The 23,766-nt window shown below is 37.3% G+C and overlaps 1 protein-coding gene across 2 annotated transcripts in view; it reads right to left on the bottom strand.

Moving 5' to 3' along the window:
* The window catches only part of nphp4 (nephronophthisis 4), a 168,279-nt gene that overhangs the window by 117,027 nt on the left and 27,486 nt on the right, over window positions 1-23,766 (bottom strand). The window contains exons 3-6 of one of the 2 annotated variants that reach the window (XM_084138425.1): window positions 20,270-20,433; window positions 19,401-19,465; window positions 8,255-8,413; window positions 3,467-3,603 (exon numbers count right to left, since the gene is read on the bottom strand). In XM_084138425.1, the coding sequence (XP_083994551.1) occupies window positions 3,467-3,603; window positions 8,255-8,413; window positions 19,401-19,465; window positions 20,270-20,433 (525 nt within the window). The remainder of the gene's footprint in view (window positions 1-3,466; window positions 3,604-8,254; window positions 8,414-19,400; window positions 19,466-20,269; window positions 20,434-23,766) is intronic. The other variant, XM_084138426.1, reaches the window with a different exon arrangement.

Below are 23,766 nucleotides of genomic sequence, written 5' to 3'. Positions count from 1 at the left end.
ATGCTGAACATTCAGCAACTGTGTAGGTCAATGGGAGAGTTTCAATCTTAAATTGAATCTTTAAATTTAAGTATAAAGTTAATAGATAGATAGAACACCTATGGCTAAATTGTCTACACAACACAGTTTGGAGTCTATACTGTAAGCAGTTCAGGGTGAATTAATAGCAGAAGTTTAATACAGTACCTGAGGTTAAGGATTTAAAGAAACAGAACATCTGACGAATATCAATACAGTACTGCCTTGCAAGCACTACAATAAAAAGTACTAAAAGAAATTCCAAGCTCTGTTATATTACCAAAAATACACCAAGAATAACAAAAAGAGGCTTACTTCAACATGACAACAAGTGACGTCCTAGGAGCTGATTTTAGCTCAGCTAAAATAGTTCATCTGACATTCCGCTGACACCGCAGGAAAGTGACACAACCTGAGCACAATTAAAACAGGCTCTTATGTAAAGTACTGTAGGTGCATATGTCTGTCTAGGTTTCTAAAGCTGTGTTTGGGACACCTGATTAAAGAACACTGAAAGTGTTTCTGCCTCACACCATATATACACAGAGAAGCACCACCATGAAAGGATGAGACAAAAGGTTTGTCACAAGCTGTCAAAAATGACATTGTTATCCATTTCCACTTCTTCAATTTTACCCCTCTTGTCCCTCTACTGTTATCTCTCTCTCTCTTTCAGTTTAAGGGATGACCAAAGCGGTGTGTCTGCAGTGTGTAAATAATTGCAAACGCATGAGTGCATCTGTCAAACATGGTTACCGGGGTCCAGGCTCCATACAGCAGCACACACACACAACTCTGCAGACAGCCTTTACAGATCCACACAGCCTGAAACACAACCACACTAGAATACAGACCATCTTATAAAAAACTGCACTGATCCCTCCCACAATCCAAATTGTCCCTGGAAGAATTGAAGAGAGGGGAGAAGAAATTTCCTTAATAAAGCTTCTCACTCGAAGTGCTCATGGAGAGGCCATGGACCACGGCTCCAAATCAAACTAATTACTAATTTGTGCTCATTTGCTGACACTTTCCTTCCAAAGTGACTTATATCATGTCTTATTAAACTGTGACACAAAGCATCAAGTGATAAACAACATGTCTGTGTGCAGTAAATCTATTTCAGAGGTAAATAACATCTCTTTTAGCAAGACTTTCAGTGAATAATGATGTAAATGTCATTCTAATTCAGTATTTTATGTGTTCCACAGAAGAAAAAAAACAAGCAGGTTTCTAAAAACATGCATTTTCAGCAACCGTTACTCCAGTCTTCAGTCTTACATGATCCTCCAGAAATCATTCTAATATGCTGATTTGGTGCTCAAGAAACATTTCTTATTATTATCATAATACTCTAATATCATTATTATAATTATGTATAAAAAGTCTTACCTATCGCTTTTGATCAATTTAATGCATCCTTGCTGAATAAAAGTATGAATTTCTTTGGAAAAGGAAATCTTATTGACTCCAAACTTTTGAATGGTAGTGGTATCTGAAGTTTTTGAGCTTTGCACTCACTTTGATCATTTAGATCTTTATTATGGAAAAACAGGAGCAGATGGTGTTTGTGATTGTCGAGAATTTTGGTGGATTTATAATGTATATGTGAGGCTGATCAGAGAGAGACAATGCAACTCTAATCACAGAAATCTGGAGCACACATGTCTGTAGAACTGTCTACATTCTAATACAAAACCCATTAGACTGTGGTAATGAAATCAACAATGATTTCCATTGCAGACTACTTTATTCAGACTGTGTTCAGACCACCAGTGCATTTGCTGAAGCACTGAAGGCAATGCTCTACAATTTATTTATTTCAGCATGCAAAAGAGACTAAAGCCCGGCTCAGACTACAGGAGTTTTTTTGGGTTTTTTTTAACAACTTTGTTGCCCATATTAAATATTGCTGGCAATTTATTCAATACAGTACCAACACAAACCCACACATACCCACAAACACTCTCTCAATGAGAGGTTAAAGCAACCAAAAAAAAAAAAAAAAAAAAAGGAGCTCACCTTGTGGTTGAGCTATGTTCAAGAGATATATTAGACTACAGGAGTTTTTAAGGCCCTGTTTACACTAGTGCATTTTCGTTTTAAAATGCATAACTTTTGCTACTGTTACACCTGCCGTCTGCACTACACTACAGAGTTTTGACCCTCTAAAACAGAAACTTTTGGAAACGCTGCAGACTTTTTTAGTTTGAAAACTCCAGGGTTTCAGTGTAAGTGGACCAAAACAGATATTTTTTAGGAGCCATTGTGCAGTTTAACTCTGCATTTTGTAACACTGCTTGCTTACATGACCAAGAGGCAAGCTATTATTAGAGCAATAGGCAACTGTTTACAATAAGCGCATACCCAGTGTGCATGAATGGTCACGTGACATGCATTTCTGGTCATGTCGTGTAGTGTGGACGGAGATCTGGTTGCGGGACTGGTTGCATCACGCACATAAGGAGAATCTTCACAGATTTTCTACATTCAAATCTCAAAACTGCACAAACTACAAGATCTGAAAATCGCGGATATTCTTAAGATAACCATGCCAGATTTAGCATCTCACATGATCTCAAGGGGGAGCGAATGTAAACAAAATGGATACCGTGTCGCGGCAATTTTCTGTAGACATTATATGAGGAGACACTATAAAGGCTGTCGTGTTGTTGCCACATTTCGACCAGCTGTTCCTTCATCTCAGTTATCCAACGGACCCGTACAGCTGCTTGTTGTTTCGCGATCGCCATTTCAAAAGTTCCATCACTTCCGTCTCCTTGTATACTTGTCTCTCATTGGCTATTGTGGAAGTACTGACGTAATCATCCCGATTTAAAATCCTAAATATCAAATATGTTTGACATTGTCGGGGCAGCCCCGATGTGTCCGCGAGCAGATCGGGAGGTTTAAGATTTGATCTGTAAACGCCTCACATTAAAAGATAATCTGGGCCGAACGTCGAAACCGACCGATGCCCTGGACGCGATTGTTTCTCTGAATGTCAGGAGGGGTAAATCGAGTCATTTGTTTCAATCATCCAAATAAAACTCACTTAATCTCATTAACCCTGCTATTAACGGAAACTTTAGATTCTGGAATAAATAAATAATTTTGGGTGATGAAAACGTGTCCAAATAGGGAAGTTCTACAATGGCAAAAGGAAACTTTTATGTTATGCTTGATTTACAATATTCCCAACTTCAGTCTGATTACAACAGTTTGTGCAACACATTTCTGCACAGATTATTTTATGGTTAGAAATAGGACCTAATGAAACTTTACTTAAAACATGTGTACCTTAAAAGACAAAAACAATCATTTAAAGATTGTCCACACATGATATGACCCCTTTAAGACGAAGTCACATCATAACTTCTGTAAAAAATATATTTACTGAATATACATTATTGAATTTCCTAAACGTTTGGTTGGAGTCATAGCTTACTGTATTCTGGCAGTCTCTGTTGAGCAGCTGGAGCAGGTCAGATTCGAAGACCTCCACGGAGGGGAAGAGTGCCACACGAAGGCCCTCCAACACACACGAGAAGCTCTTCAACAGACGAGGCTTCCGCATTGCATCTGCTGCAACAGAGATGGAGTGAATATAACATTAACATTGTACTAATTTCCTGCATGCATAGCCAATTCAATCCAGCCATTTTATTATTTTCCTTTATATTTAATGGCTATTCATTTTTTACAACATTGCAGCAACAAAGGAATTAATTAGACATCAAAAATTAATTTATCAGCACACTTCAGGATGCCAAGATCCTCTTACTCATGGCAATCAATTCAAATATGAATAAAAAAACAGAACAAGTGCATGGGATAACAAACTACTGAGCAATGCACAAGAGAGCTCAACGTGTTCCAGAAGTAGGGAAAAATCCATGGAGTGTAGGCCAACGTAATGGAGCTCCATGTGGCCCAAATTCCTCTTCTGATTTAAAAAAGAATTAGGACCAATGATAATTTGTCATTTGGAGTATGTGTCTGGCTGCAGCATCACAGACACATTTCCTCCAGCTGAGATCTTTGGCTGGCCCCATTTCTGCTCTCAGTGGGGGTCTCGCTGAGGAGCGTTTCATTGTCTATTGAGAAATTCTCCTGCATATCCAAGCCATTTTTGTTTCTTTTTGGTAAAAACAAAAATCTAGCTCACGTACCCACAGGGGTCTAAGCAACTCTATAATCGATTCAAAAATCATTTGAGTGATGTGAAAATGGTCACATCACACGCTTGTGATTGTCAAGCTTTGCTGGTCTGCATCGGCACATCCAAACACGCTCAACTTACGGAGATAACCTGCTCTTCCTTGATGTTTTATTTAGACGTCTCAGAGAAATATGCCGAAAAATAAGAATGCAATAAAATAAACCCTTCACGTAGAGACAGGTTAAGTGAATCACCCTCCATAATTCATTTAAAGAAAAACATTTGTTATACAGCATTAACCACTAAGCTAACTGTGGTTTCTATAATTGATGTGCATTCCCCAGTGAAAGCTGTCTATAAATCATTCTTCTTAGAAGTATTAGACTTGAATGTTTACATGATACATGAGGATTCATTTCAAAGCTCAATGATTTTTGGAGAGAAATCTAACCTGGAATTTAGGAAGAATTTTTAATAATATTTTTGTGAGGTAAACTCTTTAATTTTTATGTTTTTGAAATAAGTCTTTTTTGTAGCTCACCAAAGCTACATTTATTTGATAAAAATACAGTAAAACCAGTAATATAGTGAAAATGTAATTTATTCTTATCAATGTTGAAAACAGTTGTTCTGCTCAATTTTGTGGAAACCATGATAAAACATTCAAGAGAACAACATTTCTCTTGAAATTGTAACATTATATCCCACCGGTTTCCCAGACGAGCCTTAAACCTAATCCATATCTTCAAATATATCTTAAAATTGTTTTGTCTCAAGATGCACACCAGTAATGTTTTTTTCTAAGGTACGTTTATATAAGCTACTTAGATGTCCTAATTGAACTAAGGTCTAATCCTGGCTTAATCTAAGACCAGTCTGTGAAACAAAGACAGGCATAAATGTCTTTACTGTCACTTTTGATCAATTCAATGCATCTTTACTGAATAGTATTAATTTCTTAAAAAAAAAAAAAAAATTATATATATATATATATATATATATATATATATATATATATATATATATATATATATATATATATATATATATATATATATATATACATATATATATATATGAATATTATTATATATTAATAATCATATTATTATTGACCCCACTTGATTGGTAAGTGCAAAAGAGCTCGATATTTATTCATTTATATATTTTTGCTTATTTTTTATGATTTTTCACCAAGCAGAGCTCGGACCGATAACATGATTTTTAGTGAACAACCACCTACATTTGGGACTGTTTATCACAAAATGTGTGTGTGTGTGTGTGTGTGTGTGTGTGTGTGTGTGTGTGTGTGTGTGTGTGTGTGTGTGTGTGTGTGTGTGTGTGTGTGTGTGTGTGTGTTACACAGGTTGCTGTGGCAGCAGACAGCAGGCCCGCTGGTTTGAATGAGTCACAACCAGGAGAGTTTCACTTTCACGGATCACTCAGCCATACACAAACACAGTCTATCACGGTTTAGCTTTAACACACTCACACACACAGTCTGCCACTATCAAAGCCAGGCCCGGAGAGCTCCGACGCACTCAGACATTTACTGTACACACAGTCTGGTACCTCAAACACACTGCACAATCACTCTACACTCAACCACACAAACACACACACACACACACACACACAAAACCAGGCTTATCTGTACAGCAGCACTGAGGCCTGACAGCCAAACAAGTGCAGCATCGTCAGGACATTACAGCGCACAAACACTCCACCACTGCAGAGGAAGAGAGATGCGCTACAGAAGGTCTCATAGGAGAATGGAGGAAATTCAATGTGCCACTTAAACATCTCATGTTTGCTATTGTTTTTAAAGTTATGGGTACTGCATTTCTCTACTGCAGGAGTTCCTTCTATTAGTTTAACTCCTAAGACTCCTAAGAATTAATTTACTTCAAATACCACCTGATATTTTAAGTAATGCTAACCTTTCCATAAATACAATGTATTTCACAACTTCACACTTTTGCATTCTCTATCATTCTATTGTTATTTTTCGCAGCTTGAACTTTACATCTTTAAAAGATAATAAATGTGTACATTCAAGGTTAAAACTTTTTAACTGAAATTGAAATTCTTTTATTCACCTTTTATATTTTTTAAAGCCAAATTAAATAGTCCTGAAGTGTGACAAATTAATTTGAAAAAGTAAAAATACACCATGTAGTCTTTCAATTTCAATTAGGTGGTAAAATGTAATGTAGACTAATTAAACAAATGAAAAAAAATGTTATTTCAAGTAGTTCAAGTAGTTTCAAGTAGAAAGTAGTAGATGAAGTACAGAATTTCACACTGACTGTTACTAAGTTACATTTTAGACATTTATGGCAGTAAAATGATTAATTATTAAGATACATTTTTACCTTGTTTATCAATAGGTAATGACTAATTATTACCTATTGATAAAATAGTTAAATAATAAATTAAATACTTTCACACTGACTCTGCTGTTTCAACCCAATTACATATCAGACATTTTTATTATGGCTGTCAATAGGTAATAATTGTTTCATATTGAATTAATCTGAACTTCCCCTGGGAAACCCTCTTCTCTACAGAACAACAGAACCTTTCTCAGGCATTAAGCATGTGTTTCCCATTCATTGATTTATCTGTAGCATCCCACCACAATATCAACATTGACCGCCACAAATAGATTTCAGTGCGTCCCATTCATTAACTAGATTGTGGCGGCCCGAAAATATATTTAAACTTCTTATAATAACATAAAAGGTCTTTATTGTTGTGTTTTGCGCCATTGCTGTCAAACAAACTAAAATCGAAAGAGAGATAAGGCTCTTGCTGCATCTCAAATCACCTACTTATACTATGACCTAAAAGTATGTACTCTTTTTGTTAAGAAAAAGTAGATACTTTTGAGTGTGTAGCTTTGGGACATACTCTTTTATTCAATTTACACACTGAATATGGGTTGGAGTTCTTAATTTTAAACTCTCAAAGTGCACCAGATTTATGAATTTAAAATGTACAAAATATTATTCCGAGGGGGCATGCCCCCAGACCCACCAAAGTTTCAAAAAATCCTGTGGGAAACACTGATGTCTGTTAACCTACACAAAACTGGTGGGTGTGTCACAAAACAGTGTTATGATCAATGATGTGCTGAGACTAATGGGAAACTGAAGGTGTTTTTTCACTTAGATACAATTAAAGCAATAAAATCAAGATGCGGCTCGTGAAATTTGGCTTTTATAACACCCACTCAAGAAAAGTTTATAAGAATCATTATCAGACGGAATATATTGCTTTTGGATCTTGGAATGAACTGCTTTGAATCATGTCTTATTAACCGTATTAACAGTCAGGGGGAAAACATTTCTCTTTCTCTTCTTTCAGTCTGTGTGGAGGCCCAGGAGGATGCAGAATATAGCTCTCAAACATTTCAGATGCAGTTCAAAGAGAAACCTGCTCCAGAGGAATCCCATTCCTACATCTGCTCATCGGTTTATAATGAGGGTGAGAGAGAGAGGGAGATAGAAATATCACTGTGGAATAATTCTCTAATTTCCTGCGTCCCTCTGCAGATCTAAACTGCGGTCGTGGGTCACGCTCCCTGTGAGATATTTGGAGTGCTAGAGGATTAGCGCGACATTTTGCTCAACTTCCAATCCCTTCTCCTCTGTGAAACCCACCACGGTTCATTACTACCGTTCATAAAGTCTGTCTTTACCCACCCCTGAAAGCAGCTCAGAACAAAAATCCAAAAAGAGACGAGTCATGAGCACAGTGCTGTGAGTCGGAAAACTTGTGAAAAGGCTCAAATGCTTCGGCTTCAGGGTCTCATTTATGACCTGGTTTGGCATGAAGCGACTCTGAAGCTAATCAAGGGAATGTCCTGAGAAACGGGGAGCGCTCTTTCATGAGGATTCTAGAGTTCCTTCTGCTGTCTCCATGGCAACACAGTCTCTCATTACAGATGAGCAGTCATCAAATGCCATTTGATTGTTTTATAACTGTAGTGAACATCTTGCACATTAAAGCCTTTTCTCTTTATTCTCATTCAAATGATAAACTGAGAGGGGGCATTGTGGGTAAGCCTACCTGTGCCTGTGTCCGTGGAGAACACCACGCCAGGGATGCGGTCATGTTCAGATACTAGAATGTTTGGTGGGAGCAGGTGCATGATGGGAGTGAGAGCTGGGTGTGGCTGTATGGAGTAGAGCAGCTGAGAGCCCTCCATCACTGATAATACAGCATTCACTACAGAGAGAGAAAGAGAGTGTCATGGATTACTGTTGAACTTCACAGGAATATGCCACAATTCTAGGATTTCACATTTTCTAAGAGTGCAAAACTCACCACCACAATGCAAAAGAGTTGCCAAGTGGCATAAAAGATGTTCTGGGTTTTGCGTAATGGTTGCTAGGGTATTTTGGGTGGTTGCTAGGTGTTACTTACTGTAATAGATACAATCAGCAACTCTTCATAGAATAGGGAAATAAATCACTGTTGCCAGTTACTCATTAATTTCAACTGGAATTCATTCTAATTAATTCCAATTAGCCATTAAAAAAAAAAAAAAACACGCAAAAAATAAAACAGTTGAAAACAAAAAATATACATTTTTAATTCAAGTAAAATGCATACTACCATTTAAAGGTTTGGGGGTGTTAAGATTTTTTTCTTATCAAAGATAAAGTAAAAACAGTAATATTGTGAAATGTTATTAATATTTAAAATAACTGTTTTATGTTTTAACATATTTTAAAATGTAATTCCTGTGATCGAAAAGCTAAATTTTCAGCAGCCATTACTCCAGTCTTCAGTGTCACATGATCCTTCAGAAATCATTCTAATATGCTGATTAGATACTCATTATTATCAATATTGAAAACAGTTGTGCTGCTTTTTGATGAAACCGTGATCGATTCTTCGATGAATAGAAAGCTCAAAACAACAGTATTTATTTGAAATACATATTTTTTACTGTCTTCACTGTCACATTTAATCAATTTAATGCACCCTTGCTAAATAAAGCAATTCATTTATTTACAAAAAAATATCATACTGACCACAAACTTTTGCTTTAAAAAATATTATTAAAAACAAACAAATATGTAATATATAGAATTATTCAATGTTAGAAATGTAGAAATGTTAGAAATGTCATTTCAATCATCATTGGCAGGTGTGCTAAAAAGTAAAGTTTGGATTCTGATGTCATACTAGATGTCAAAGTAGTAGCCTACCTATATGCCTTTTCTAGTCCCTCCTTCAGTGTTAGTTTATTGGAATTTAGGGATGCACCGATACCGATACCAGTATCAGTACTGGTATTGGGCCGATACTGAGCTCATGTACTCGTAAAAATGCTTCGATACCAACAACCGATACCAGGCAGCGTTTGTACACTTGTGTCCAGACAAAGAAACACGGACAACAGAGTATAATGGGGATAAAAAGAAGGTTGTCTATGAATTAAGTAAATATATCTTATTAGTGGAATAAAATAGTAACACATAGCTGTGGTGCACGAGCTGATAAGAGAAAAAAGCGCAATGGATTGAGCGCGCAGCGGCACAGACGCGCGAGCTGGTCGAGCGCATCACTTTTTTTACAGACGTCAGAGGAAAGTGTGTAGTTCAGTCGGATGTCAATGGCAAAGAAAGTAAAACGAGGCATGATGTAGCTTATTATTTACATTGACGAGAAAGAGAGAGAGAGAGAGAGAGAGAGAGAGAGAGAGAGAGAGAGAGAGAGAGAGAGATTCTTGATTGCTGATCGTTCACTCAGCACGTGTTATGAAGTAAAACATGAACTGTTACCTGATTTATGTATAACAAGTGATTCCCTACATTATTACAGGATATGTGCAAGTCAAGAAGTTCCATGAACGCAAACAAAGCTGCCCCGAAAACCAGCGTCTCAGCGCGCGAATACTGAATTGAATTGTCTTTCACGTCTCTTGAACATAGGCAGTATATTCAAATGAGGTCTTAAAGGGGCAGCAGTCTTATAAACCTGCTGCTGTGTTTTAATGTTAATCAAACAAAGGACAAATAAATTACTCTCTTGACTAAATAGGCTACCTTTTGTAACTTTACAAAAAGATCCATCTATATTTATTCAGTAATGAATATGCAGGGTTTTTTTCACATTTGATTGATTACTGTAGTTTTTGTTGTAGTATCAAAACTGGAATAAATAATTGATATTTCACTTTCCTCTAAACATTTGTACCACTGACCCAATCCTCAGCACTGAGCCCTGCTGGAGCAGCTATTACTATTAAATGAAAGATAAAATATGATAGAGCAACAGAATGATGAGTGAAAGTAACAGAAGCTCATACAATGCATTTTAGCAGGCTTAATTAAGCATGAAAATAACTGAAGGAAATATTTATTTGATGAACAAATTAAGCCAACTAATATTATTTATATTATTTTGGTTTCTCTACCAATACATTTAAAACTTACAAATGCAGTGAAAAAACAGGTATCGGTTACACGGTATCGGTATCGGCGAGTACCAAAAATGAAAGTATCGGACTCATTCTAGAAAAAGTGGTATCGGTGCATCCCTATTTATTGCACAGTTTATCATACATCTTTTCAGCTAATAAGTTTAAAAAGTAATATCACGTCTCTCCTATACAAGCCACCCAGTTTGAGGTATTGTTTATGTATGTAGCTCAAACAGTGTGGGACAACTTACACACTTAAGTTAACGTCTAACCTCAAGTATGAGCAATAATAATAATGGTGCTTGTCTTAGCAAGCACCACTAATATCTATAAACAGATCAAAAGTGGAATACTGTCAAAACCCACAGCACAGTAAAATCTAGATTTATATGAACCCAAGGTTTACACATCATTGTAAAACCTTCTGTGTCCTGTATTAAGAAAAACATCCCTGTCAAAGCTCTGCTGTTGACTGCACCCAATGAAACTCACCATCATAAAATATTACAAAAAACGAAGAGATATTTGTATAGAAATGGGACAACATGCAAGGGCACAAGCGGAGAGTTTCATTTCATGCTAGAGTCAACAACTATTTTGTATGCTAGCAATCTCCACTTTAATTTAATTTCACCACATTTTTTTCCACTCTACATTATATTGAGAATACTTTTACTGTCAGACACATTCACAGCAAAGGAAAAATATCCACATGAACCCCATTTGAGTTGCTAAATCTTATTTACTTTTAAAACAGGCACTTTATGTCTTATGTTCTCAGGTAAAGCAACACCAATGAGTGAAGTTAACGCTTAGATATTGAAATCTCACAAAGGCAGCACACGTAAGAGAACTTATATAAGGCTTTTAGATGTGTCCACAAGGCCAAAGAAAAGTTTCCCACAGCACAACTGGACATGGTTCCATATATTTTCAGTTTTATTGCTTATGTGCTATTCTTTGTTGTGCACATCTGTGTGAAAGAAAGTGCAGGCTGGTGTGAAACCGCTGAAAGACAGGCCCACTCAAGCCAGTCTGCGTCATTATATTTCAGCAGAGCTCTCCATTTTTCATTATGCCATTTATTCCAGACATGGATACACGCGCGCACACATTACGCTCCATTACTTCGAAGCCATATTACACAGAACCGTGCATCACTGCCGCTCAATCGGAAAAAACACCGGCTGGTTCTGAATGGAACGAACACGTGTGCGCACACCTATCTGACTTGAGGAAATGGATGTCGGTGACACCTGCATACACCCAGTGCCAGGTGACACCACACATATTTTCATTCACATACCATACAAGCAGGAATATGGCTGACTTATTTTGGATTTACATTACCAGACAAACTCCAAAAAGAAAGAAAAAAAGAAAGAAAAGGAGAAGAAAAAAGACATCCTTCTAAAGGCCCACACACATTCTGGAACAATGCCATTACCCGAGAGCAAGCGCAATCACTTTATCAGACTAACTCATTTTAATTGGTCACAATCGCACTTTGCTTACTCTGTGCCGCTGTGCAAATCACTGAGCTGCTGTATGTCATTTTGTTCACTCTCAATAACGGCTCTGAGTGGAGCTTGCCTAATGGTTAAGGATCAGGGCTTTTAAAGGAAAGGTTACAGGTTCAGTCACAAGTAGGGTGACAAAATTGCTGAGATTACTTATCTAATGGACCAATCTGTACAATTATAGTACAACAAATTGGATTAAAAAACATCCAGTTAGTAGCAAATAAACATGCTGTTCTAATGATTACGTATTAGCAGGCCCAAAAAGAATCAGCCCACTTTTTCTATTCTCTACACTGATTTTGGTGGACAATCTGCAGAATGGAATGATGTGTGATGGAAGCACCAATCCTGAGGATGTCTAAAGGGGGTCGCACACCAGACGAGAAGCGCAGCGCCACGTCTTTAAAATTCAAACACATTATTCTCTATTGGTGCTTTTCCACTACACAGTACCAGCTCGGCTCGCCTCGGCTTTGTTTGGTTTTCCACTGTGTAAAAGTTGTACCTGTACCTGCTTCCAGGTACTTTTTTTCGTACCACCTCCGGCGAGGTTCTAAGCGAGCTGAGGCGATACTAAAATGTGACATGAAAACACGGCAGACTGCTGATTGGTCAGAGAGAATCGTCACTATTCACTGTGTCATCATTGCACGCACCAGATGGAGTATCCTGAATAAAAAAACTGCAAAAACAAAAACAAAAACATCCAAAAACAGCATACACTCGATTGTCCTGTGTGTGTGAGTAGCAGGTGTGTCTCGCATAAAAAATTAAGTCACGGCAGTTTCCTGCGGCGTCGCTATGACGACCAGGTACTATTGTGGAGGTACTATCTGCAATGGAAAACGGAGCGAAAAGCGAGCCAAGCCGAGGCGAGTCGAGTCGAGTCAAGTCGAGCTGAGCTGGTACTGGTAATGGAAAAGCGCCATATGAGTGTACATTGCCTCAAATCGTCGTTAATGTATATTTCACCCTGTGCTGCAATATACATTCAGTTTTACATTCATTAACAGAAATCAGCTGCTTGAATGAAAATTGCTGATGTTATCAGATTTTCAGGTGATATTCTCAAATCATTCAGTTAACGGACGCTCTGAGGTAAAGTGAATTCAGACTGCAGACTAAGCAACGATTCTATTTAATTGTACAGTACAATCATAACATAGTACAGACATGATCTTAATTCCATAATATCCTTAAACATAACTATATTGCTGGCCATAAACTGACAAAGTGCGCGTCCGGTGTGCGATACCTCGAGTTGTCATAGACGCGGCGCTGCGCTTCTCGTACGGTGTTTGCGATCCTCAACTACAAGTTCATTGGCGAATTCCTCCTCCTCGTCGCTCTCCTCCACTTCTCCCTCTCCGGCCTCCGCTAACTCTGCCTGCCTTGCTTGCGCTAACAGCTCCGCCCAGATACGCAGGGCTCTCTTTCGTGCACAATCTGCTCCATAGAACTGGCTTAAACAGACGATCTGACGGGTTTTAGAAGATTAAATACAAACCGAAACTAAAAAACAGACCGGGCCTCTATTAGAGACCGGCCTTTATTTATCCAAACCTGTAGCCACACCAGGCGTGTAAAAGAGACAGTCTATTTGGGACTCGGCTATTATTTGAAGTTTTACGGTACACTGTTCAAAAGTTTGGGGTCAGTAAGTTTATGAAAGAAGTTTCTTATGCGTACCAAGGTTGATTAAAAAAAAAACAGTAATATTGTGAAATATTATTAGAATATATTTAATTATATTTTGAAATGTTCAAAGTTAAAAAAAAAAAAAAAAGTTCAAAAGAACAGCATTTGAAAAAGAAATCTTGTGGAATATTACAAATGTCTGAGCAATCTAAAAATATTAATTTCTTTGAAAAAAAAAATATTTTATGTATGTAAATAGTTTGTGTATTTATTTTTGTTTTATTTTAATAACAATTTAAAAACATTTTTTTATTTTTTTTGGTTTATTTTTTTGGAAAAAGTGATCAGGACACATTGCAGTGTTGTATCTCCATATAGGCTCAACATGTGTGAAGCATACGCACAAGCCACTGCTCCAATAACAGTAATGTAATAGTTAACACTATTATTGTGTTATACTATAATTGTTAACACTAAAATATAAAATAGCAATCAGTGTACCAGAACCTTCAGCTTTATGTCCACCAACTTTGTCACTGATTCCCAGTGAATACTTCATAATTAAACCTATAATTTAACAATTCATTTTACATTACCGGTTTTCTTTTTTTTTTGGCCTTTCGAGGTTATTATGCATTTCTTTCACGGGTGAAGGGACAGCAAATGTAACATCAACATGGCTTTGCATCTATTTGTCTATATTCTGAAGGAGTGACTAAGCCTCTGTGCTTGTCAAAATCAGCCATCTACAAACACTGAAGTGTGTCAAAATAGGCATTCTAATCTTCTGAGATGAAAAACTGCTCATTCATTCTCACAGCTCTCCCTGCCTCTCTTCTACACACACACACAAACACATGCGCCCAGACAAACACATCAAATAAAGCACTGATTTCAATGAGCCAGAATTATTAGGCTTTGCCAGTGCTGTTTACACGTCCTCTATGCCAGTAGTTCTCAACTTGTGGGTCGTGATCCAAAAATGTTCTGCTGCAAAAAGCAGGGAAAAATCAATGCAGGATGGGGAAAAAAATATGTAACCAACCATGCAAATAACTGAACATTAAGTATAGAAAATGTCTTATTTTGCTATACTTATATCCTAGAAAAACTTCAAAACTACATGGTAAAAGAAAATATCTTGAATTCTCCCATGGTTCTTCCTAAACATCTGTTAAGGGTTTTTTTCCAAGTCAGTGTGGTTCATTTGTCTTGTTCACTATTATTTGTAAAGCTGCTTTGAATAAATCTGTATTGTGAAAAGTGTAAAGCAATTCAAACTGAACCGAACTAAACCAAACTGAATTACATTTATTTGAAGAGAACCAAATTAACCTGAATTAATTTTAATTAATGAAAATGAATTAAACTTAAATGAAGTAAACTCAAATTAAATCAAAACAGGCTTATTTGAATCAAATTAGAATTGAATCTAATTTCATTCAAAATTAATTGAGTTCAATTGACGAACTGAACTGAGCCAAATAAAATGAAAATCAAGTTTATCAAGTTTAAAGTCGCCATGAACCGGAAGTTACAAATGACTTTTCTCCAGTGTTGTGATGTATTTCCAAGTGAAACGGAATATTGAACTGAGGGCAGGGTTTTACTTTAGCGCTCCTCCTCTCCATCTCTCGCTCATAGCAGACTAACGGTTTGAGGGGAGTTGCCACGCCCTCGCGCCATAGCACATGACAGGAAGAGAAGATAAGTCGTTTCGAGGGGGGAGGGAAGGATAACATATTTGATTAAAGAATATAAGGGCACATGAATTTTTTTTAATTAATGAAGTGCACAGATAAATCATTTATAATAAACACTACAATATTACATATAAAAATCCGAATTGTAAAATTTGATTTCATGGTGACTTTAAAATTACTTGAATCAAGTTTTAAGTTTAATCAAGTTTAAATAAAATCAAAATGAATCAAATGGAACTGGATTAAACTTAAACTGAATCGATAAAACTGATTTGAATTCAATCGAATAATATCAAACTAAATTGAATTAAACAGAACTGAACTGGGTTATCGTGTGATGTTTAACGCAAAATATGCATCCTGAGGAAAAACCAGTTGATAAGCACTGCTCTCATCCTCCCACTTTCCCAATGTTTCTCCACCATCCAGAAGGTGGCTTCAGTGGCATTAATGAGCACAGAATGGCTGAATGTCTGTGCGCTGATGTATAAGTCATATGAGAGAATGTTTGCACCTATGTTTGTGTGTGTTTGACAGCAGGTTTGTGTGTGATCTGAGAGGCCCTAGGAGGTTCAGACTCTCAGAGAGACAGCAGGGCATCTCCTCCCTCCAGCATGCAGAGGCATAATTGAGACAGAATGGCAGGTAGCACAGAAACACAGCTAGAAGGAGAGGCTGGATTCAGAGAGAATTTTAGATCAGCGCTGCTCCTTCTACACTTCAACAGCTGGACACCCTGCAGATACACTACATCCATGATTCACTCTCATATATGGTGCGCTCAGTCTCTAGATTAACACATCTACAAAGCAAGCAGTATGATGGGACAACAACAAATCTATATCACTCTCGTTATAAACAAAATTGCTTGGTTTAGTTTTGTCAGTCGTGATTATATAGACATCATTGTTTAAGCCAGTGGTTCTCAAAGTGTGGGGCGATCCGCAGAAAAAGAAAAAGAAAACAGCCGTTGCAACAGTGTTCAAGCGCAAATAGTGGTTGGTGCTCTGCCTTTATAAAGCGGCACCGAATGCCAAGTTCTCTGAATCGTTCTTCTTCAGACGGTTGACTTTTAAAGGTTGAAATGGGGGTGTGACCAAAAAAGTTTGAGAACCACTAGTTTAAGCCAAAAAAAAAAAAAAAAAAAAAAATCGGATTATTTCTGATCAATTTCTGTTGATTTCTTTCAACCAATATCTTATTAAATTATTTGTTGTGAAATCAAGTGTTCTTGATTGTATTAAATGCACACTTTAGTATACTTCAAATGTTAATAGTACATTAAATATATATACAGTGAGGAAAATAAGTATTTGAACACCCTGCTATTTTGCAAGTTCTCCCACTTGGAAATCATGGAGGGGTCTGAAATTGTCATCGTAGGTGCATGTCCACTGTGAGAGACATAATCTAAAAAAAAAAATCCAGAAATCACAATATATGATTTTTAAACTATTTATTTGTATGACACAGCTGCAAATAAGTATTTGAACACCTGTCTATCAGCTAGAATTCTGACCCTCAAAGACCTGTTAGTCTGCCTTTAAAATGTCCACCTCCACTCCATTTATTATCCTAAATTAGATGCACCTGTTTGAGGTCGTTAGCTGCATAAAGACACCTGTCCACCCCATACAATCAGTAAGAATCCAACTACTAACATGGCCAAGACCAAAGAGCTGTCCAAAGACACTAGAGACAAAATTGTACACCTCCACAAGGCTGGAAAGGGCTACGGGGAAATTCCCAAGCAGCTTGGTGAAAAAAGGTCCACTGTTGGAGCAATCATTAGAAAATGGAAGAAGCTAAACATGACTGTCAATCTCCCTCGGACTGGGGCTCCATGCAAGATCTCACCTCGTGGGGTCTCAATGATCCTAAGAAAGGTGAGAAATCAGCCCAGAACTACACGGGAGGAGCTGGTCAATGACCTGAAAAGAGCTGGGACCACCGTTTCCAAGGTTACTGTTGGTAATACACTAAGACGTCATGGTTTGAAATCATGCATGGCACGGAAGGTTCCCCTGCTTAAACCAGCACATGTCAAGGCCCGTCTTAAGTTTGCCAATGACCATTTGGATGATCCAGAGGAGTCATGGGAGAAAGTCATGTGGTCAGATGAGACCAAAATAGAACTTTTTGGTCATAATTCCACTAAACGTGTTTGGAGGAAGGAGAATGATGAGTACCATCCCAAGAACACCATCCCTACTGTGAAGCATGGGGGTGGTAGCATCATGCTTTGGGGGTGTTTTTCTGCACATGGGACAGGGCGACTGCACTGTATTAAGGAGAGGATGACCAGGGCCATGTCAATTAATAATATAATTACGTAACAATCGTGCATTCTTTTATCCTTTTTCTTTTTTCATGTTTTTTGTTCAGTACCACATGCTGCTGTCAACTGAGGAAAATGCCTTTTCAGCCTTTCATTTACATTTAATTAATCCACAAAATTCATTTTGTGAATATATAATTTGGAAGAACATCTATATACACATATGACCATAATGTGTCAGTTAACTGCTTCCAAAAAGGAGACAATTAAAGGCTTTAAAAGAAAACCCATTCGAGAGCTTCCAAACCACAGTGAAGCAATGAAAAAGAAAATGTATTCTTCTCAGAACAACAGACACAGAAAATTAATGTATAAACAGTATACGTGGTATAAACAACCATTTAAAAAACGGCAAAAAAGTGGAACATATTCATAAGATATGTTCACATGTAACACTTACAAGGTCAAAAAAACAAATGATGCATCTTCCAGGATAAGAAAAATCTGCCAAACACAACAGCAGAAAAGGGCCAACATTAAAGAACATTCCGCAATTAAGACTACTTTTTAAATCTGTTTCAAGAATCTCTTCAATTATTTATAGGTGAGTCCCAACTATTTTCTTTTATTTGCACATTAAAGATTCTCCTTAAACAGAAGCAGCCTTTTCACCTTTTAGTGTGAGGAAAGATGGGAAAACAAGATCTGAAACGGTCATGATGGAGATTGTTTGCTTAGAACAGCACTGCAAGAAATAGTCCTAATTCAATTTTCTTTCAAGTGAAAACAAATCTAAATGGGGAAAGTCAAGGCAAACTGACAGATTAAATATTGAAAGCATTTGAAAAATGAGGCAAATAAACACACATGCAAATAGTTTCTCATCACTAGCGTCAGAAAGCATAAAGTGCTATTTATCAACTATTTATTACTAAGCTCTTACTGTTGTCTCGAGCTCGGTTTGACTCCTTTGAGACCATGAGTTGAATATGTTATCTAGTGTCAATTTTCACTACATGCGCTTTCCCAGAAATAGGGCCAGTTCAGTCAAACCTTCAAATACCTGCTGTGATGCTGGGGTAATCACATCAATTAAACATCCATCTACTGTACCGAACTAAAAAACTCATGGAGAACTGCCTAGAAGAAAACTGAGAATGATATCATCTTTTAAAAACCACATTCAAACTGACTGATCAAAGTCAACCTGAAACAAATCAGCAATGTGACGCATTTAGGTATGACAGGTTATTCAATGAGAAAAAAATTAGGAGACTTAATTGGATCACGACAATAGAGCATTAGATATGAGAACAGAGTCACACTTGAATTCCTTCCAAAATGCCTCTGGTACCGATTTTTGAGGAGTCTTTTTGACAAAAACATGGAGACTGAAGGTTTGGCCATGGTGTCGCTTTTTCTTCCCCCAAATATATCGTCAATTACTCTTATTGCCATAAATCTGAATACATCAACTTAATGTTTATGTATGGCACTGAATGGAGAAAATAATTCGGGTCCATTTTGATTTCATCTGGATAAACTTTGACTGAATCCACTATTCATAAAGCAGAATTGAGCTGCTAACAGTGTGGACTGTGAACTATTGACTAAATGTGAAGCTCAGAGTTGCACTCACACTGCAGAGGGTCTTTCAGCGTTGGGTGCAGGAGGGCTCTGGGGGTTCCATTGAAAAGGCTCAACCTGAGAAAGACATGGTGGTTAAAAGTGAAAATAATAAATAAATAAGTGAAAATACTTGAAAATGTATAAATGTTGATTATGTTTTGGATCGAATATATGTTCGGGGTCAGCAAGGTTGTATTAAATTTGTCCAAATAATCAAATATTAAGCAGCACAAGTTTTCAACTGTCATAATAATAAGACATGTTTCTTGAGCACCAAAACAGAATTTTACAACTAATTTCAATAATTACATAATAAATATTATGTGATAATGATAACTAGACTGATGATGAATGAAACTTCAGCTTTGCCATCATTTTAAAAAACATTTAAAAAAAAAACATTTATTTTAATTTGTAATATTACTTCTTTTTTTTTATTTGATCAAATAAATAGAGCCTTGGTGCACATAAGAGATTTCTTTTAAAAACATAAAATAAATCAATTAAAATAAAAAATAGTGTATAAAGCACTGACTTTTTCTAAAGATTCCAACATGTGAAAGGAGGGGAATGTGTTTGGTGGCATGAATTAAAAAAAAACTCAGAGGGGACCCTTCCAACTTGTTGTACTGAAATGTTTCATTTTTCAGTATGACAGAGAATATGAAATTACAGACTAAAAGAGGCACACATTTCTTCTGCTGAATAGTGGGACAATTATTATAAAACCACTTTATTCACTCATTACAGGTTTCAGGATTTGCTGCATAGTCAATGAGATTGTGCTTTGCAGTCTAAAGGAATCTAAAGGAGTGTCATTTTTCTGATTCTTGGAAATGCCCTGGAAATTCTGCACTGCTCTGAGATGTTGACTGTTACCTGCCCTCTCCCTGAGAGATGCTGGAGTCTGCACGACCTGTGAAGAGCTGGAGGAGTCCAAACCCTGACCCCACTGCATCCTGGGAACCGTCTGCCCTGGTACACACCAACTCCACCACTGCCACCACAGTGTTCAAACACAGGGAAGTGTGGAAGTAAACCACCTAGAAAGAAAAAAATAGACAAGATTTTATGTCGTTTGCTCATGCAAAATTAAATTCAAATTTATTTTACATTGCCAAGCAAGATTTAATGTTTACTCTAAGTTCTGCACTTTTCACAATACACATTGTTTCAAGGAAAATAATCATGTTAAAGTTTATAATATCTTCATGCCTTATTTATTCTCTTCATGCCGCATTTAGCAGATTAGAGCTGGGTGATACATTTTGTGATGATACAAGCATCATACAAGATATGATGTGTTTCAGTAAGTTGTCCTGTATCTTTCAGATGTTCATTCATGTGTATAAGACACGGGACAAATATGTGTACCGTTACACCCCTAATTATTATTTAATCAAATGTCAAGGAAGAAAAATTAGTTTTGTGACATAAGGTAAAGTGAGGTCAACCTCAACACTGGGCCGAGGCAGCAGGGGTGGGGGGGGGCGTTTGGTATGCCATGAGAGTACCGCGGTACGTACCGTGTGTGGCGTATCACGTTATTTCAGTTCGGTTTGAATATTGTTACACCCCTAGCACGTACTGTAAAATAAAGTGCAACCACAATATTAAACAGCACAAATGTTTTGAACATTGATAATAATAAGAAATGTTTCTTGAGCAGCAAATCAGCATAATAGACTGATTTCTGAAGGATCATGTGACTCTGAGACTGGAATAATGATGCTGAAAATTCTGATTTGCCATCACAGGAATAAATTACATTTCAAAATACAAAACAGCTATTTTAAATTGCAATACTATTTTACAATATTATTGTTTTTACTTTGTTTTTGATCAAATAAATGCAGACTTGGTGAGCAGAAGAGACTTCTTTTAAAAATATAAAAGAGTGTGTGTGTGTGTGTGTGTGTGTGTGTGTGTGTGTGTGTGTGTGTGTGTGTGTGTGTGTGTGTGTGTGTGTGTGTGTGTGTGTGTGTGTGTGTGTGTGTGTCTTTATGTTTTTCCTTCAACCTGAATGCACGCACTCATGGGGACTCATGTTACTGTAGGGACAACAAGGAGGAGGTGAGGAAACAAGCTTATAAATCATGCAGAATGAGGTTGTTTTTTTGAGGTCAGCTTTCTGAGATGGGTAGGTTTAGGGGTAGGGTTATTGTAAAGGGATAGAATATACAGTTTGTAGAGTATAAAAACCATTACGCCTATGGAGAGTCCCCACAAAGATAGAGAACCAGACATGTGCGTGTGTGTGTGTTGGTAATTTAATATTGCACAAGCCACATAATTTGAGGTATTATTCTTATCCCTAGCACAAACACTGAGGGATGAGTTATTATCACCCATCAAAAGCCCCTTTCACACAGAGATTCCGGAAAATACACGGATAAAGTGACCCGGGATTTGACCTGGGTTCGTTTGATTTTAGTTCATTCACACTGCCAGTGATTTTCCAGAATCAGAGAGTGTGTTCACACACGACCCGTAAAAATCCGTAAAGACACGTGACATCGATGTGACTTGTAATGTCTCAGCAGGTCTTAAGTTTGCTTATGAGAAACCAAGCTTGTCCATTTTTTTCTCTGATTCGATCATAAACTTGCGCATTACGTACCGTTACACAGCTGGCAAACGATCCCGGCTTCAGCGTCATCACTACGACATTGCATTATTACGGCTTTTGTTCACACAGAGCGCGTTCCGGGACTGAACACGGCAACGTTACTAGGTCCCCAACACGGCATCGATCCCGGCATTAATCCCGTGTCGAGTTTGCGTTCACACAGAAGGCACTCTGGCAATTTGCCGGCAATTTCCCGGGTTCAAAGCGCTGTGTGAAAGGGGCTAAAGTGTATGCCTAATACGTAAGGATAGGGGTTAATAAGAAAAACCCGTAACCTTACATTCAAGCAATAATAACAGTGCTACAAGCTTTAGCAAACACCACTAATAAAACAGTAAACAAAGGAACCTGAGGTGAGAGGGTGAGAAAGCAGAGAGAGAAACACAAGGTTAGGGACATGAAAAATTGTGGAGAAAAGTGAAAAATTTGTTTAGGAGGATATTAAACCTGTGACATAACTTTATGAGTGGAAAGTGGAACCCAGAGGTTTGCTGAGAAAAGAACCTAAAGAGGAGGTCTAGACATAATGATTTGTTGTTGTTTTTTTTAAAAGAGCACACAAAGTCTTGGTCTGGCATCCTGTGGTTCTTGGAAGAATCTCACTAGGGATGTATGAGAACACGCAGGCCATCACCTACTATTTCCACCAGCCTCAAACTGTCTTCTGCAGAAAATAAAAATATATCTCACAAATTCTCTCTGCAACACTGCAAGTTCAATGTTTAGCCCAAGGAAATATTAATTTCCCAGAATAACAATGTTTTCTCACTTCAGATTTGAACCCAAATGAGAGATGGGGCGCCCATTAAAGTCTAGCAACCACTCAACCAGTTTAACAATTACAAGAAACACCTACTTACACCACACCAATCAATAGCAACAGCCGCTCTGATTATGGAGAAGGGGCTTTTAGGGGGGAAAAAATAAAACAATCTACACAAACATCAAAGCAAAGAATTCTGAGAAATCGGCAGAAGAGCAGAGCACAATCAATACTAGCACCAAGCACACGCAGCACAGCGAGTCATATTTACTTAGGTCAGTATGCATAATGTAATTGCAAATACAAGACAGGCTGCAATATGTCCACAGCATAATCATTAGAGATACTTGCAATATTCAGATCATGAATCTTTAATGGAGCCTATAGTTTTTCTGCATGGCAAACTCATGTTCCTGAAATATCAAGCCAACAAAAATTTAAATGTGTCCGTTTACAAGTGATTTTAATAGCATGCAGAAGTCCTCTGGCTGATTTTTCGGGCTACGTGGGTCGATGGTGCTTGATTCTTAAAATCAGACCACAAGAGCTCCTGCTAAGTTTGGGTTGTGTGGGTTGAAAGGGTTTTAAACTTGAGGTTAGTTGAAATGCAGAGCAGAGGTTGTGCCATTGATTGAATTCACACTACTTACAGGCAGTAAAGTAGCATAGAATAAAGTATAGGTTCACACAGATCAGAATTCCAACGAAAACAATGGCATATGATACAACCATTAAAAAGAAGTGCTTACAGAGTGGGTTGATAGAGACCCAAGCATTGATCATTTTATAATTTTGTCCTTCTTTCATCCTTGAAAGTGTTTTATTAATCCACTCATTACTTTAAAAAAATCCTATCACTAAATATTTTTAGAAAAAAAAAAATTGATCAAATACTAACTTTAAAATTAAAAAAACAATAAGATAATGGTCTATCAGAATAAAAACCTCCTTTAAGGCATTCCAGCGCAAATACATATTAAGATA

The sequence above is a fragment of the Abramis brama genome, assembly GCF_963993115.1.
Source record: "Abramis brama genome assembly, chromosome: 16".
Classification (NCBI taxonomy): domain Eukaryota; kingdom Metazoa; phylum Chordata; class Actinopteri; order Cypriniformes; family Leuciscidae; genus Abramis; species Abramis brama.
This window is presented reverse-complemented; position numbering and strand designations above follow the sequence as displayed.